Source organism: Bison bison, unplaced genomic scaffold (assembly GCF_000754665.1).
Source record: "Bison bison bison isolate TAMUID 2011002044 unplaced genomic scaffold, Bison_UMD1.0 scf7180017864238, whole genome shotgun sequence".
NCBI classification, from domain to species: Eukaryota; Metazoa; Chordata; class Mammalia; order Artiodactyla; family Bovidae; genus Bison; species Bison bison.
In genome coordinates this window covers 1,353,050-1,370,332 of record NW_011494810.1, presented here as the reverse complement: position 1 = coordinate 1,370,332, position 17,283 = coordinate 1,353,050, and the positions used below count along the sequence as shown (strand labels likewise).

Below are 17,283 nucleotides of genomic sequence, written 5' to 3'. Positions count from 1 at the left end.
AAGACCCAATTCAATATCCTGCTCAGATGTCACTAGTGCCTCGTTTCCCAGTAGGTGGAGATCACTTTCCTCGCAAAGCCCAAGGTTTAGTTCAGCATCCATTAGGGTGGTTTTGCTGTGGCCACTGTCCTCTATCTACTGCTGCCTAGCACATGAAACAATGGATGTGTCTAGCAGATCCTTAACAAGTATTTGCTGAATAAACTAATCCAAGTCTATGGACAGGGTCAGGTTTGTCAGTGCTGCAGGTAGAGGACAAAAACCAAGTGTGGTTGTGACATTCCAAAGTGGAAATGAGTGACAGAAATGCTCTTTCCTTCTCCCTTTTCTACCACCATCCCTCTCTCCCACCACCATCAAAACTTACCTTGTTTGGAAGTAAGTAGAAGAAATACTTCTAAACAGAGGCATGGAAACTATGTGTGTAAAAACAGGAATCCTAGAGAGAACCAAGAAACTGTCTGACTAAACACTGTCCTCTTGTAAAGAGTGGAGTTTGGAACCAGAGAGACTTGACTTAGAATTTGGCCTCTACTGATAAGCCCCACCAGGAAAATTCCTGGGCAGGTTACTTAATTCTCAAGACTCACTTTTCATTCTTTGAGTTACCTAGTTAATAGTCTTATATGTGTGTGCTAAGTTGCTTCAGTCGTGTCCAGCTCTTTGCAACCCTACAGAATGTAGCCCACCCTGCTCCTCTGTCCATGGGATTCTCTAGGCAAGAATACTGGAGTGGGTTGCCATGCCCTCCTCCAGGGGATCTTCCCAGGGATCAAACCCATGTCTCCTGCATTGGCAGGTGGGTTCTTTACGACCAGTGCCATCTGGGAAGTCTCCAGTCTTACATATAGTTAACGTACAGTCTATTTTGTGACTGACCATTCGCCCAACCTGTCCACTCCTAGTGGTTATTATCCAGCCCCAGTATGAGGATCAATCCAATCTTCACTTCTGGTGGAAGTACCACATAATTTCTCATGAAAGCTGAGCTGCTAGCCCTGAGGGATGAGTCCCCTGCTGCCCTCCTTGGCCTGCATCTGATATAACTTACCCCACAAAGACAAGACACACAAATGGCTTTCTGTGTGTTCTTCCACCTAAAGTATGTCACAGCCTGTTTACTTTTGAAGAATTCCTTTATTGGAGTTTCACCTTACCTTGCCACAACTATCTGGCTCTTCATGGCTGAGAGTGAGCCCTGAACAGAAATTCATAACATTTTACAACAGACAATAAACACATGTAGTGCATGGAATCTTTACAATAACACAAACAATCAAACATTTATCAGGATTGTTAAGAAGCAGGAATTTTCTCCTATCCCCCAATAACAGGTAGCTACTTAGCTTTTCAGGTCCTGCAATAAAATGCCCTCCTGCTCAGAATTCCTATTCATAGGAATCCCTGAATCAATTCTTTCTGCATGTTGAGGATGTGTTCCATTAGTTATTAAATGTGCTAAATTTCTGTCCATGGTAGAACCCTTCATTTGTAGCATAATGTGTGTGTGATATTTTCACTTATCACACATTCATGATTCATTAAGGGTGTTTATTTGAAAAATTTTTAGGTTTCATCCATTCAATAGTGTATATCACAACATTACAACAGTATAGTCCATTCAACTTGAATTTATTTGAGTGACTTTCTCCTATTTTCTGTAAGATTTATAAGTCTATACTTTTTACATTTCCTACAATGAAATCCAAATTTTCACAAGTTGCCATCACTCCCCCAAATCAGTTATATCAAAGTTATTCTTCATGACCACTACTATATTAATTTATATTCCCTGAAGCCTGCTTCCTTTCCCTGAATTAGCCTATTGGAGGTCCTTCTTGGATCTTGTCCACTGACCAACAGATAACTGGAATTCAAAGCTATTCCTGAATTTCCTACATTTCTACTCAGACAATTTACCCATATATGAACTTTCTGTTGGTGACTATGTGACTTCTAAATGAAGTCTTTTTCTCATCTGTATTTCTTATGTCCAGAAATGTCTACTTATTTTGAAGGCTTTTTTCATACTCCATCACTTTGATAGGTTTTATTCCCAGGATGAACTAAATATTTTATATTCCATAAGGGCTCACCTACTTCAACACTGGGACCTTCCTTGCTGGCTATGACTGAAAATCACAGAGAAAAGAAATTACTCATGGTTTCATTTATACTGAGTAAATTATAAGCCATGAACAAGGACCTCAAATACTCTTATAAAGTTTTTCTTCCATTTGCGTTCCCTGATACTTGGTAAACTCTGCCTCCTACAGAGACATGTTCATCCTGGTCCCATCCAGAGCATTCCCTCCCTCATGAGTTCTCTTCTGTGATGTGCCACTATGACTTCCCATATTTGTCACACTTAAATATTCCCCTCCAGTATGGATTCTTTTATGCTTGGTGAGATTTGATCTGATATTGAAAGCCTTCCCGCACTCGTTACATTGGTATAGCTTCTTTCCAGTGTGGATCCTTTTGTGTTGGTCAAGGACTGATCTATAATTGAAGGATTTCCCACACTCACAATTATAGGGCTGCTGCCCACTATGGACACTTTTATGGTTGATAAGACTCGAGTGTGAGATGTATGCTTTCCCACACTCATCACATCCATAGGGTTTCTCACCTGTGTGTATCCTTTTATGCACTGTGAGGCCTGAGCTGTTCCTGAATGCCTTCCCACAGCCATCACACACATAGGGTTTTTCCCCCGTATGAATCCTCTTGTGTTGGGAAAGGAGTGAGCTATAACTGAAAGACTTCCCACATTCAACACATTTGAAGGGTTTCTCCCCAAGATGGACTCTTTTATGGCTTATAAGAGTTCTGTTTGAGAAAAAAGCTTTTCCACATTCATCACATGTATAGGGGGTCTTGCCAGGGTGGGTACTTTTATGGTTGATAAGGCTTGAGTGTGAGATGTAGGCTTTTCCACACACATCACATTTATAGGGCTTCTCACCAGTATGAATTCTTTTATGCACTTTAAGGCTCGAGTTGTTTCTGAAGACCTTTTCACATCTGTCACATTCATAAGGTTTCTCTCTAGTGTGGACCCTTCTGTGTTGAGAAAGAAGTGAGGTGTAGTTAAAAGATTTCTCACACACATCGCATTTGTAGGGCTTCTCCCCAAGATGAATTTTTTTGTGATTTATAAGGGTTCGGTATGTGATAAAGGCTTTCTCACACTCATCACACTTATAGGGCTTTTCCCCAGGGTGTACACTTTTATGATTTATAAGGCTTGAAAGTGAGATGTAGGCCTTCCCACATTCTTCACATTTGTAAGGTCTCTCCCCAGTGTGGATTCGTTTATGGACTTTAAGGCCTGAATTATTTCTGAAGGCTTTTCCACACTCATCACACCCAAAGGGTTTCTCCCTTGTATGAATCCTTTTATGTTGTTCAAGGGCAGAGCTGTAATTGAAGGATTTTTCACAATAACTACATTTATAGGGCTTCTCCCCAAGATGGATTCCTTTGTGGTTTTTAAGGCTAGAGCGTGAGATATAGGCTTTTCCACACACATCACACTTATATGGTTTTTCCCCAGTATGGAGTCGCCTGTGGACTTTGAGTCCTGAATTGTTTCTGAAAGTTTTTCCACAGACATCACATACATAAGGTCTCTCTCCAGTGTGAATTGTTCTGTGTTGAAGAAGAAGTGAGTTATAGCTGAATGATTTTCCACACTCCTTACATTCATGGGCTTTCTTCCCAGGGTGAATGCTTTTATGGACTGCCAGGCCTGAGCTATAGCTGAATGCTTTGCCACAGACATCACATTTGTAAGGTTTCTCTCCTGTGTGGATCCTTTTATGCACAATAAGGCCTGAACTGTTCCTGAAAGCCTTCCCACATTCATCACATTCATAAGGTTTCTCTCCAGTGTGGATAACTTTATGTTGAATGAGGAGAGAACTATAATTAAATGATTTTTCACATTCATCACATTTATAAGGTTTATCTCCAAAGTGGATGCTTTTATGATTTAGAAGTGTTCTGCAGGTAATGAAGGCCTTCCCACACTCATCACATTCATAGGGTTTCTCCCCTGTATGAATCCTTTTGTGGACTCTAAGGCCAGAGCTATTACTGAAGGTTTTCCCACAGATGTCACATTCATAGGGCTTCTCACCTGTGTGGATCCTTTTGTGGACTCTAAGGCCAGAGCTGTTCCTGAAGGCCTTCCCACACTCACCACACTCATAGGGCTTCTCCCCAGTGTGAATTCTCTTATGCTGATCCAAAACTGAGCTATAATTGAAGGATTTTCCACACTCATCACACTTACAGTTCTTTTCTCCAGAATGGGTGCTTTTGTGGTTTATAAGGCTGGAATAGGACATGTAGGCTTTCCCACATTCCTCACACTTGTACGGCTTCTCCCCAGTATGGATCCTCTTGTGGACTCGAAGGCTTGAGCTGCTCCGGAAAGTCCCTCCACAGTCATCGCACTCATAGCGTTTTTCACCAGTGTGCATAATTTTATGTTGAACAAGTCGGGAATTATATTTGAAGGATTTCCCACAGTCATCACATTTATGTGATTTCTTAACAGCACTGGCTTTTTGCTGTAGACTGGGATGAGAGTTTCCATTAATGCTCTCCACACATTTGACTTGTTCACTGTTTTTCTGTTCTATAGGGACAGTCTGGTGTGTAACATATTTTGAGCTCAGATGTAAGCTTTTCTCAGATGCCTCATCTTCCTGTTCTGTCTTTATATTTGCTGTATTCCTGGCTTTGCCAATCTTTTCCCTGAAGCCACTTTTGTCTTCCTTCATTCTTTTTCCCTCAGGCTTGTCCATCTGATTTTCTACCTTGCTATCCCAATCACAAGTTTCACCAACCTTAGACTCCTGCATATGATCCTTGTGAAGACCTTCCACTTTTGGCCACACAGATTCTGCATTTCGAATATTTTCATACTTTTCAGTTGATTCCTCATCCTCAGTGCCCCTCGTCTTCAAATGTGACACTAAACCAAGAAAATGAAAATGATACCTTCACTTTAGAAAAACTGAAGGAATTAATATCCAAATTCACTCATTTATTCCACAAATGTTTACTGACCACATATGGTGTGACAGGTACCATTTTTAACTGCTAGGGATACAATCATGGACATGCCGACATTTCTGCCCCTGTGGAGTAATGTTAAAATGCTAGAGCCCTGGGTTGCCAATGGAACAGAGATGTTTTCTATTCCTGCATAATAGCTTAGCATGATGGCAAGTTGAAATGGATTGGAGTGATACACAGAATCAAGGGCAACACTGACCATTTGTTGAAAAATGCCACCTAGTCTCTGAAAATCAAACAGAGGGTCGAAAGAGTCTCTGAAGAACAGGAGACAGAAAGATTAACAAGACAAAAGCTAAGAAGTCATAATCAGCAGAGGGTTGGCAAAACTAAAGGAGAAATCAGTACATGAGTGGAGGTAATGGGGAGTTGGTTATGAAATCATGAGGACAGTCATGTCAGAGATGAGAAAGAAAACAAGCTGCAGATGCCTGTTGTTGGTATAGCCTCCTGGATTTCCTCTCCAAGAAAACATTGACCCTGTAGAGTAGTTTAGTCAGGGAAGAACTCTACATGGAAGAACACACTCTGGCTTGCCAGGCAGATTCATTCATTCCCACTTTATGAACAGGCTAACTGCAGTCAGAGCATATCAAAGATCAGAAGCTAAAATACAAACTGTCAAGCAAAGGAAATGATACTGCCTAGGCATAAATACCTAGCTGTATGAGCCCCAAAAAAGCTACTTAAGCTCTTTATGCCAGTTTCCTCATCTGTAAAATGAGGGCAATAGAACTGATGTATTAAATAACATATATAAGGTATGGAGAACACTGCCAGTCACTTGGTTAATTGCCAGTCACGTGCTATATGCTATAGCACCTAATTCCTTATTTAATCAAGATCAGGTTATTGGGTCAGGGTTGGAACCTGGGGATAAACCACAGGACTCAGGAAAGACAAACTCCTTCTCAAAGCAGCTTTTAAGGCCCAGGCAATGACTCCCTATTCCCGTGAAGGCACTCTACACACAGCTGGCATTCTGTCAGCACGCACCTGCTAGAAGACTGACTCTTGAGAACAGAAGCAACAGTTCTAACTTAGTTGTCTCCCAACCTTAGACAATTAGACATTTGTAATTAGACCTAGTTAAAATTAAGACCTCCCTCTTACCTGGGTATCAGACCCCCACCTTGGTCAGTACTCTGTAATTCTACTTAGAAACTCTATGTTGAACATGTGATAAGGAAACAGAGGCAATAAAAGAAAAGTAAGATATATACTCTGGAGTGGACACATATAAACACCTGCACTCATGATCCAATTTATGCTTACAGGAGTGAATAATGTACTCTGAATTAACATTTATAGAACAGGAGGAGCTAGGAACTCAGAATATCACCAGGAAGCTAAAATAAAGAATCACTTGGTAGACGTTTAAAAAAATGAAGATGAAAAGGTAGTTCATCTGAGAAGGCTCCACAAAATGACTATTAAGTAATATCAGGTAAGAGATCATTAGAAGTCACTGAAGAATGGTGGCACAACCCTAATTCCATGCTCCCTTTCTTTACAACCTTGGGCAGAGCAGTCATGCCGTTTAAAATGTGAGGGCTACTGAGTGGTCACTGGAAATCCAGACCATCAATAGCAACACACCTTTTATCTGTGCTCTGAATCCTGCTCCTATCACATGAGGGACCCTGCTCCACCCATTCCCTTTGATCTGGGCCCCTCCATCTCTACTCATCCTCAGCTCTGAGAAGAGAAAGATGTTCAACTTGCTACAACACAAAATCAAATCCCCTGAAATTGCCAGGGAAATACAAAATTTGTCAGAGTGGAAAAAGAGAAAAAGAAAAACGGTAAGGCAGGAGAACTACTCATACTATTTAAATATTCCAAAGGCTGTTATAACTAAAATAGTGTGGTGAAAAGTGAAAGTGTCAGTTGCTCAGTTGTGTCTGACTCTTTGCAAGCCCATGGACCGTAGCCCACCAAGCTCTTCTGTCCACAGAATTCTCTAGGCAAGGATACTGGAGTGGGTAGCCATTCCCTTCTCCAGGAGATCTTCCTGACCAAGGGATCAAACCTGGGTCTGCTGCATTGCAGATGGATTCTCTACTGTCTGAACCAAACAGCCAAACAGGGAAGCCCAAACAGTGTGGTACTGGTATATAAAAAAACAGAATAGGATAAAAATCCAGAATAGTTCCAATTATACACAGAATCAAGTATACGATAAAGGTCGTATTTCAAATTAATGAAGCAAAATGGTCTCTTTAATAGTGTTGGAAGTAGATCCATTCTTTACATCATTCACAGGAATAAACTCCAAATGTAAGTGAAGTGAAGTGAAAGTTGTTCAATCATGTCCAACTCTCTGTGACCCCATGGACTATACAGTCCATGAATTCTCCAGGCCAGAAAACTGGAGTAGGTAGCCTATCCCTCTTCCAGGGGATCTTCTCAACCCAGGGATCAAACCCAGGTCTCCTGCATTGCACGCAGATTCTTTACCAGCTAAGCCACAAGGGAAGCCCAAGAATACTGGAGTGGGTAGCCGATCCCTTCTCCAGACGATCTTTCTGACCCAGGAATCAAACTAGGGTCTCCAGCGTTGTAGGCAGATTCTTCACCAACTGAGCTATCAGGGAAGCCCTCTCCAAATGTAGCAGAACTCTAAATATTAAAAAGTGACACCAAAAAAAATAAAATAAAATAAAAAGTGACACCAGAAGAAAACATGGGTGAATGCCTCTATAACCTGAGTACAGAAGAAGTTTTTTATGGCCCAGATGCAATAAAAGACTAACAAAGCTGATTACATAGAAATAAAAGTAAACTTGCATGGCAAAAAATACCATTAGCAAAACCAAAAAAAATAAATGACAAAGTGGAAGAAAATATCTGTAACATATATTATATATAAAGGCTAATATCTCTAATATACAATGTTTTAAAGTTAAAGAGACTAAAAATCCTGCAGAAAATGAGTAAAGAACATGAACAAACAATTCATATAAAGAAATACTAAAGTGGTCCTTAAACATGTTTTCAATTTCACTCATAATAAGAGAAATGCAAATGAGAACTATACTAAGATCCCCTTTCTCACATGTTAGATTGGCAAATATTCAAAAGCTTAAAAATATACTCTTTGGGTGAGGCTGTGGAGATAGTCTCATACATTACTGAGAATGCAAATTGGCATAACCTCTGTTGAAGGAAATTTGCCAATACCTACACAACTATGTATGCATTATACTCCAATCCAGAAATCCCATCTAGGAATTTACACTGAAGATACACTTCCAACAATACAGAAGCATATGTGCACAAAGTTATTCATTGTAGCATTATTTTTAATTACAAAATCTAGAAAATCATCTACATGTCCAAGCATAGAAAACTGGTGTATATGGCACATATACACAATGGAGTACTAAAAAGAAGAGGAACATTTCTATAAATTGTTAGGGAGCAATTTCCAGGATATGCTGTAAAGCAAAAGAGAGCATATATGCTACATCTTACGTAAGAAGGAAAATAAAAAATAACAAGCATATAACTGTTATCTTTTTAGTAATGAGAAAATCCACAAAACAGTGAAGGCTGTTTCCTATAAGGTATAGAGTCGGGGAATAGCACAGAACAGAGAGGGGAAAGAAACACTCTGATTACAGCTTTCTGTATAGCTTTTACTCATGGAAGCATGATAATGTTTTGCAGATTCAAAAAATAAAATGACATCAATAAGACTGGGAAAGGGGGAAAGCCATTAAACTATAAAGTGAATGGGAACCAATGAACTCATTTGTGTTTTACATGAATATGGTAAATATAAGACCGAAACAAAAAAAAAGGAAGAACTAACCCATGTCACTTGGGTACATAATATGTAACTTTGTAATACATACTCTCAGTTTGGGGAAGGCTGGAGTGAGCAGTGGGAAAGAGCTGCAAACAACTTAACTAGTTTGGGAAGGTTTGTTTCCTGTAGTGTTATAGGCAAAGCAATTCAGAAACAGTTTTAGATCTATTACTAGACTGAGTAAATGTGTTGATTTAGTTGGGAGCCAGAGCTCTCCTAGAGGAAGAAGGAACATAATAATATGGAATAGGAGAAGACAAGAAAGACCCTGTGGGGACAAATCAGAGGTATTACTGTGAACTTATGATTTCTAAATTATATACAAATGTGCACATTATATAAATGTACATTCACATGTATGTATATTTGTATGTGGTGGTGGTGGTGTAGTCAATAAGTCATATCTGACTCTTGAGACCCCATGGACTGTAGCCCACCAGGTTCTTCTGCCCATGGGATTTTCCAGGCAAGGATACTGGAGTGGGTTGCCATTTCTTTCTACAATATTTGTATGTATATGTGTGTAAATGTACATATATTCGCTAGTTTTGTTTGCTGAAAAGCTAAGAATCAAAAATATCTGAGTTAATGAGCACAATACAGCACCTTGTTCTTGGACTCTACTACCATTATCTACTAAAATGAACCTGGAGGATTCCAGGCTGGGGCCAGGATAGGTATAAGATGAGCTGAGACATCGTTATGACAGCAAATAAAAAAATGCTCAACAATGACAAAAAGATGATGTGGGCATATGACAAGACCACAAGAGCCAGCTTCAACACTGAATTTACGCTTCATAGCAATTACATCAAGAATTATAAACCACTGTAAATAGAATTACATGAGTTCATACAGGTACAAATGGGAGAAAGGGAGGCCTCCTGTTTAGAGGAGAATGCCAGGGCTGGTTGGTAAATGTGGAGGGAATAGAGTTGGAAGAAAAAAAAAAATCAGCATTCTGCAACTATCAGAGTAAAGACTGGATCAGGGGAGAATTATCAAGGGATTCTAAGTCTAGGGGAATTCTCACGAGAAGCAGTATATATGCAAGGTCTTAAAATACTCCTTCACAGACTGCAAAGGAAAAAACAGTAATCACATAGTGAAGAGATTAAACCATGGCTTGGCTGGTCATCTTAAATTAGTATCACCAATGGGGGCAGATAAACATCATGTGACTCTAGAAGTGACACCCTGAGAAGGACACATCACCTACAGAATGTATTACCTGAACTGAAAAATAAATATCAGGCAGATCAAATAAATCCCAAAAAAGAACATTCTACTAAAAAGTATTTATATTTTTCAAAAGTATCATTGTCATAAAATACAAAAGCTACAGAAATGCTTCACATTAAAGCAGGCTGAAGAGATGTGACCACGAAATTCAGTACGTGCTAGCAACTGGGTCTGTACTGCAGGTAAAGCTGTTATAAAAAATAACTGTGTCAACAGATGGAACTGGAATATGTATGGTAAGTCAGGCAAAAGTCATTAATAACTTTAAGTTTACTGAAGCTGACAACTGCAATGTAGTTATGCAAGAGAATATCCCTATAAATACACACTGAAGTGTTACGGATAAAGGGCCATGATGTGTATGTTACCCTCAAATGGTTTAGAAAAATAGATAGATATGCATGAAACAGTAAGAGAAAGAAGGTAAAATGAAGTAAAAAGTTAACCACAGGTGAATGAATAAAGGGTTTTTTTTTCACTGTTTTTTAATGTTTTAAATTTATATTAAAAATACGTGATAATTATTAGGATTTATTTTTTATTCTTTATCTTTTAAAAATTTTTATTGGAATACAGCTGATTTAAAATGTTGTTTCTGCTGCATTATTATTGAAAATTTTCTGTATATTGGAAATTATTCCCAATAAAAAGTTTGTGTGTGTGTGTGCTCACTCATGTCCGACTCTTTGTGACTCCACGGACAACAGCTGCCAGGCTCCTCTGTCTATGGAATTTTTCCAGGTAAGAATACTGGATTGGGTTGCCATTTCTTCTCCAGGGGATCTTCCCAATGAAAAAAATGTTAAAGTGTAAATTTAAAATTGTCTCAACTATTCCTTCCCCTTCAGATACTGCTTTTGCCATCCTGCCTCCTGTCCACAGTTGCATATTGAAAAAGTGGTCTTCAAGTCCCATCTCCCCACATGCCACATCTATTCAGTCTGATTTATTCCACTCAGGCCATGCTGCATTAGCTTCTTCAGGGCCAGGTGCTGACTCCTGAGTTTGCTGACCCTTGGATGTTCTGGCCCCCTGTTCCATCTGAAACCTTTCCTCTTCTGACTCTACATAATCTTCCTAGGCAGTCCCATCTATATGTGTGGCTCCTATAAGCTGTCTTGCAGAGCCTCATCTCTGGCCCAGACCCCTTCTTCAATTATAGTCTCACATCCACCTGTCTTTTCTTCTGAATAAATCAGAAGTGGGCTCTCCCCTTTCCCTCACCACTCCACATCCAAAAGACCATTTAAGACCACCTATACAGTTTTCAACCCCAACTCCATTCCCACTGCCAAGAATTTAGTTTAAGCCCTCCTAAATTCCCTTCCAAACTTCTGCCAGAGTCTCCCTACCTTCATTCTTAACCCTGTGCAATTTTTCTTCCAACACTATCAAGAATTTTGTAAAATGCACATGTGAGCCCTCCCCAATAAGTGTTTAAAGGCTATCTAGTGTGGTACTTGTGGAGAAGGCAATGACACCCCACTCCAGTACTCTTGCCTGGAAAATCCCATGGATGGAGGAGCCTGGTGGGCTGCAGTCCACGGGGTCACTAAGAGTCGGACACGACTGAGCGACTTCACTTTCACTTTTCACTTCCATGCATTGGAGAAGGAAATGGCAACCCACTCCAGTGTTCTTGCCTGGAGAATCCCAGGGACGGGAGAGCCTGGTGGGCTGCCGACTATGGGGTCGCACAGAGTTGGACACGACTGAAGTGAAGCAGCAGCAGCAGCAGTGTGGTGCTTGAAGCCTTCTGCATCTCACCAGCTGGAGCAACTTGCTGGGGCCATACTAATTCACCCCTTGCTGACACCACACTTAGAATCCTTGGCCCAGATGGTTGGACCCTTTCCCCTCTGATAGGCTAATTCTCAATTCCCTTCATGTCCTCTGGGATTCCTTGTTTGATTGGCTGTGGCCTGGCCTGGTCTGTGTGAAATTGTAAGTACTTCACTGTTTACACCTCTGGCCTAGGCAGACTCCAGGAGTCTCCCTGTTCTAGCCCTGCTTAACCTCCTCTGTTTGGGGAGAAGCAGATTTTCCTATCATCTGATGTAGTCCACCCAGTCCTCTTAATGACTGAAATCAAAACAGGGCAATATACATGTGCATCTTCACTGAAAGCAGATGGTCGGCAATGGAATTCATATTATGAATTGACTAAAGAAAATTGATGACTAAGAAAAGGTCAGTCAAAAACACAAGCAGAAAAGCTCAAAAACATAATGATAGTACTAGGAGACTTGCAAACTAGTAGAAGAGTCTAGCAGGAATATAACCAACATATGATAATAATGGCAGACAAAAAGCATGGATGAGGGAAGAAGGGGAAGGGACATACTCTGCTTCAAAGAACTAAGAAAAGCTTCAGGAAGAAAGGGCTAGTTCCAGCAGACAGAAGAGCAGATGCAAAGGGTTGGTGTTCACCATGCCCTGGACGTATGGAACACACGATGGCAGGCACAACTGGATAGGTGGGCAAAAATAAGGGCTGCAGCAGGGTCTGCCCATCATACTAAGGAGTCCAGGCTTGATTCAGAGGAGTTTTAGGTGGAGTGGAAAACTCAGATATGCATTTTGGAAGATCACTTATTCTATCAAATCAGGAGGTTAAAGGGGCTAGATAGGAAACATTTTAGGCTTTGTGGGGCACATACAATTCTATCACTTGTTTTTCTTTTTGGCTTGCTTTTAAGCATTTCTTTTAAAATGTAAAAACCATTCTCTGCTTGCAGACCATATAAAAACAGATCAGAGATCCAGAAGTCTGCCAATTCCTGCTAGACAAAATCAAGGAATCAGAATTAATTTAGGATGGTGTGAGATAATGGCATTTTGGCTACATTTGAAGTGTTTTTTTTTTTTTAAAGACTATGCTAGGTGAAATGCCATAATGTCTAGAATTTCCTTTAAAATACTTCAACAAAGAAAAATAAAATGGGAAAAAGGAAAAAAATATAGCAGAATCCTAATAATTGTTGAATCTGAATGATGGATATACCAAGTTCATTATACTATTCTACTTTCCTATTATGTTTACACTTTTTCATAATATAAAATTAAAAGAAAGATTACTCATTCTAGTTACAATGGGAGAATGGATTGAGGAGGAGAGAGAACTGAGTACTAGAGTCTGGAAGATTATTATAATCCAATCAATACTGATGTGATGGCTAGCTCATGTGTCCCCTATGACATAAGAAAGGAATCACTTCAAAATCACAATTCCTACACAGAAAGAGGGCCAGATGGGTTTAATTTCTTAAAAGTTCTCAAGGCTAAAAGGGAACTCCTCTCTAATCAGTTCTCAACAGAGAGAAAACTAGTTCTATCCATATAGCCTACTTATATAAGTTAAAAGTTTAAGCAATAGTAAGACATCCACTCCTTCTAAATTACATAGGACCCACAACATCTGGGCACTTCTGTGCTTCACATTATTCATGTTCTACCACCAATGCCTGGAAAAGCTCATGCAGAGAGTAAGAATCTGTCCTTAATTTTTGCTATCCCTGCCCAGTAAAGTCAGGAACCACTTCTCAAGAGATTAGACAACTCAGAAGAGAGGAATTGTGGCTTACTCTGGCTGAAAATTCCTGCCTTAACAACAGACTTCAACAAGCAACAGGTACAACACATCTGCAGCTACTGAGGATTTTCAGAGTACCAACCATATTCCACAAATCAATCTACCATCTAGATTCTGTGTCTTAAGTTGTTGGATATTATACTGGACTTGAAAGTGACCAAAAAAAGAAAGAAAAAGAGAAAATAAGAGCGAATATGAGCACAAAATGCTTACAGTCTCAGAAGAAGTGAAAGGATAGCACAAATGAAAGATGAGACTAAGGAGTGTGTGAGAAAAGTGTTATGCAGATGGGAAGAAAGTATGGTTTCTGCTTTAGTTATTGCATTTAGTTTGTAAGTATTGGAATTGTAAATGGTTAACAAAAGTTGGTTCTACTGCTTAATCCTTATGATTAAGGGTGATTATTTCCTTAAAGTAAAAAATGAAATAGATCATTCTCATACCTAGTAATGGGGAAGAAAATCCTAGTCATCCTAAGGAATAAGGTAAGCAAAGGAGACTTTGAAAGGGGGACTGAGAGATTTTCTGAAGCTAAAGGGGCAAGACTGGCTTGAAGAGTGTCATTAATAGACAGTTGTTTGGGCTACTGTAAGGCTAAGTATCATAAACACAAGTATCAGGAGAGAAAAGCTACTTGGTTTAATTTGTTCTTCAAACACTGTATGACATGTCAATCCCTTCTTTAAAAATTCTTGCTCAGATATGCCCTGGGACAAAGTCACTGGGTGTTCCGTAGTTTGAAGTTAACAAAGAAACTGGAAACAACCCAAATGGCCTTACTAGATCTTATAAAATGATGGTACATCCAAAACATCCAAAGCCACAGGACTGGAAAAGGTCAGTTTTCATTCCAATCCCAAAGAAAGACAATGACAAAGAATGTTCAAACTACCGCACAACTGCACTCATTTCACATGCTAGCAAAGTAATGTTCAAAATTCTCAAAGTTAGACTTCAACAGTGAGTGAACTGAGAATTTCCGGATGTTCAAGCTCGATTTAAAAAAGGCAGAGGAACCAGAGATCAAACTGCCAACATCTATTAGATCATAGAAAAAGGGAATTCCAGAAAAACATCTACTTCTGCTTCACTATGCTATGTGCCTTTGACTATGCTAAAGCCTTTGACTGTGTGGATCACAACAAACTGTGGAAAATTCTTCAAGAGATGGGAAAAGCAGACCACCTGACCTGGCTCCTGAGAATTCTGTATGCAGGTCAAGAAGCAAGTTAGAACCGGACATGGAACAAAGGACTGGTTCAAAAATGGGAAAGGAATATGTCAAGGCTGTATATTGTCACCCTGTTTATTTAACTTTATGCAGAGTACATCATGTGAAATACTGGACTAGATAAACCAGAAGCTGGAATCAAGATTGCTGGGAAACATACCAATAATCTCAGATATGCAGATGACACCACCCTTATGGCAGAAAGTAAAGAGGAACTAAAGAGTCTCTTGATGAAAGTTAAAGAGGAGAGTGAAAAAGCTGGCTTAAAACTCAACATTCAAAAAACAAAGATCATGGCATCCAGTCCCATCACTTCATGGCAAATAGATGGGAAAACAATAGAAACAGTGACGCACTTCATTTTGGGGGGCTCCAAAATCACTGCAGATGGTGACTGCAGCCATGAAATTAAAAGATGATTGCTCCTTGGAAGAAAAACTATGAGAAACCTAGACAGCATACTAAAAAGCAGAGACATTACTTTGCTTACGAAGGTACGTCTAGTCAAAGCTATGGTTTTCCCAGTAGTCATGTGTGGATGTGAGAGTTGGATCATGAAGGCTGAATGCAGAAGAACTGCTACTTTTGAACCGTGGTGTTGAAGAAAACTCTTAAGAATCCCTTGCACTGCGAGGAGATCAAACCAGTCAATCCTAAAGGAAATCAGTCCTGAATATTCATTGGAAGGACTGATGCTGAAGCTCTAATACTTTGGCCACCTGATGGAAAGAGCCAACTCATTAAAAAAGACCCTGATGCTGGGGAAGATTGAAGGCAGGAGGAGAAGAGGATGACAGAGGATGAGATGGTTGGATGGCATCACTGATTCAATGGCCATAAGTTTGAGCATGCTCCAGAGATGGTGAAGGATAGGGAAGCCTGGCGTGCTGCAGTCCATGGGGTCACAAAGAGTCAGACAAGAGTGAGTGACTGAACAACAACAAAAACATTCAAACAATGGCCATGCCACTCCTATACTGCAGTGCTGTATTTAAAGAAAGAAAGAAAGAAAAAAAAAAAGCTTTGTGTTCTGATGACCTCTAACACAGATTAAGTAAAAGAAGCAAGGTGCAGAATTTTGAACAGTACCTTACCACCTGTGTGAAAAAAGGAGGGACTAAGTACATTCAAATTTGCCAATATGTTTGCATAAAGAAACTGGATACACTCAAATTATCTATCAAATGTGGTTGGTTTTCTAAAGGGATTGGGCCTAGAAAGATGGCTGAACAGAGGGAGATCTTTTCATTGATATCTTTTCACATTTTTAATATCTGAACCATATGAATACATTACATAGTCAAAAACTTATTTAAGGAAATATCCTCCTGCTTTCAAAAAGGAAACACTCCTGTGGCCTCCTAATCCAAACGTCTTGGAGCAGCACAGCCAGCCCCAGCCTTCCATTCCTCTTTCACATCCCCACGCCTGGATTCCCTAGAAGCCTCCTCGACCTATTTCTCCCTACCTAGTCAATTCCCTCTCATTGTGAGAGTCAGCGACAAACAGCCTCTTCCCGGATCTCTCGTCTGTACAGAAAGTGAACTCTCCTAGGGCGAAGGCCAGGCAGCGCCTCCCAGCGATTCGATCAACACCTGCGGCAGTAGTCTCTCAACATAACGGCCCCACCAAACAAAACAAAAAAGGTGTGGGGCGGGGAGGTCAAATAACATGACCCCTCGGGATCCTTCCAAAGCTCGTATTCACGCTCAAATCCCAGGGACAAACTTAACTGCCACGGGCGCAGAACTGGGGGCTTTCTTTAAAGCACTGATTTTCTGGGTTCCCCTTTCGCCCGAGACAGCAGCGAAGAGCTGAGAAACACGGGTATGGGGGCCCCAGCCCTTCTCCACACACCTGGCAGCCCCAACCCAGCCCTGGCCCGCTCGGACAGCCGAAGTTGGGGCCCACAAGGAACCCGGTATGTTCCAGGGGTGGACCCTACACCTCTAGGCCGACCCGAGGTCTTCCCTCCCCTCTACTTCCCCAATGCGCTTCCTAAGGTGTGTGTAGGGAGAGGGCGCGCTTCCTCCCCGACCCCTCCCAAGATCCGAGGAATAGCCGAGACCCGGCCAAGAAGGCAAGGGCGTGGCAAGCTAGGGCCGAGGGCGGGAGCGCGGGCGGCCTCGGACTCACGTACTGGTTGTGGCGGCGCCGCGGGAGCCCGGCCGCCGGCGGGACAAAAGCGCGGACGGCCCGGCCGGAAAAACCCAGGCCCGCTCTGGGGCACTTCCGAGTCCTCTCTACGAGGCTGGAGGACTGACTCGATGATAGCGCCTTTTTTGCTGGCACGTGACCAGTGGCACTCTGCGA

At 40.9% G+C, this 17,283-nt stretch overlaps 1 protein-coding gene across 2 annotated transcripts; it reads right to left on the bottom strand.

Moving 5' to 3' along the window:
• Positions 1-1,120: 1,120 nt before the first annotated feature.
• ZFP62 (ZFP62 zinc finger protein) lies at positions 1,121-17,165 on the bottom strand. Of its 2 annotated transcripts, XM_010846488.1 has the most exons (3): positions 17,111-17,165; positions 16,439-16,565; positions 1,121-4,987 (listed from the first exon to the last, which is right to left on the bottom strand). In XM_010846488.1, exon 3 carries the CDS (start codon positions 4,872-4,874, stop codon positions 2,271-2,273), a length of 2,604 nt encoding a protein of 867 aa, XP_010844790.1. In that variant the 5' UTR covers positions 4,875-4,987; positions 16,439-16,565; positions 17,111-17,165; the 3' UTR covers positions 1,121-2,270. The 2 variants fall into 2 exon arrangements, with proteins under 2 accessions (XP_010844790.1, XP_010844789.1); XM_010846487.1 differs by lacking the exon at positions 16,439-16,565 and having other exon boundaries at positions 17,111-17,164.
• Between the last annotated feature and the right edge of the window lie 118 nt (positions 17,166-17,283).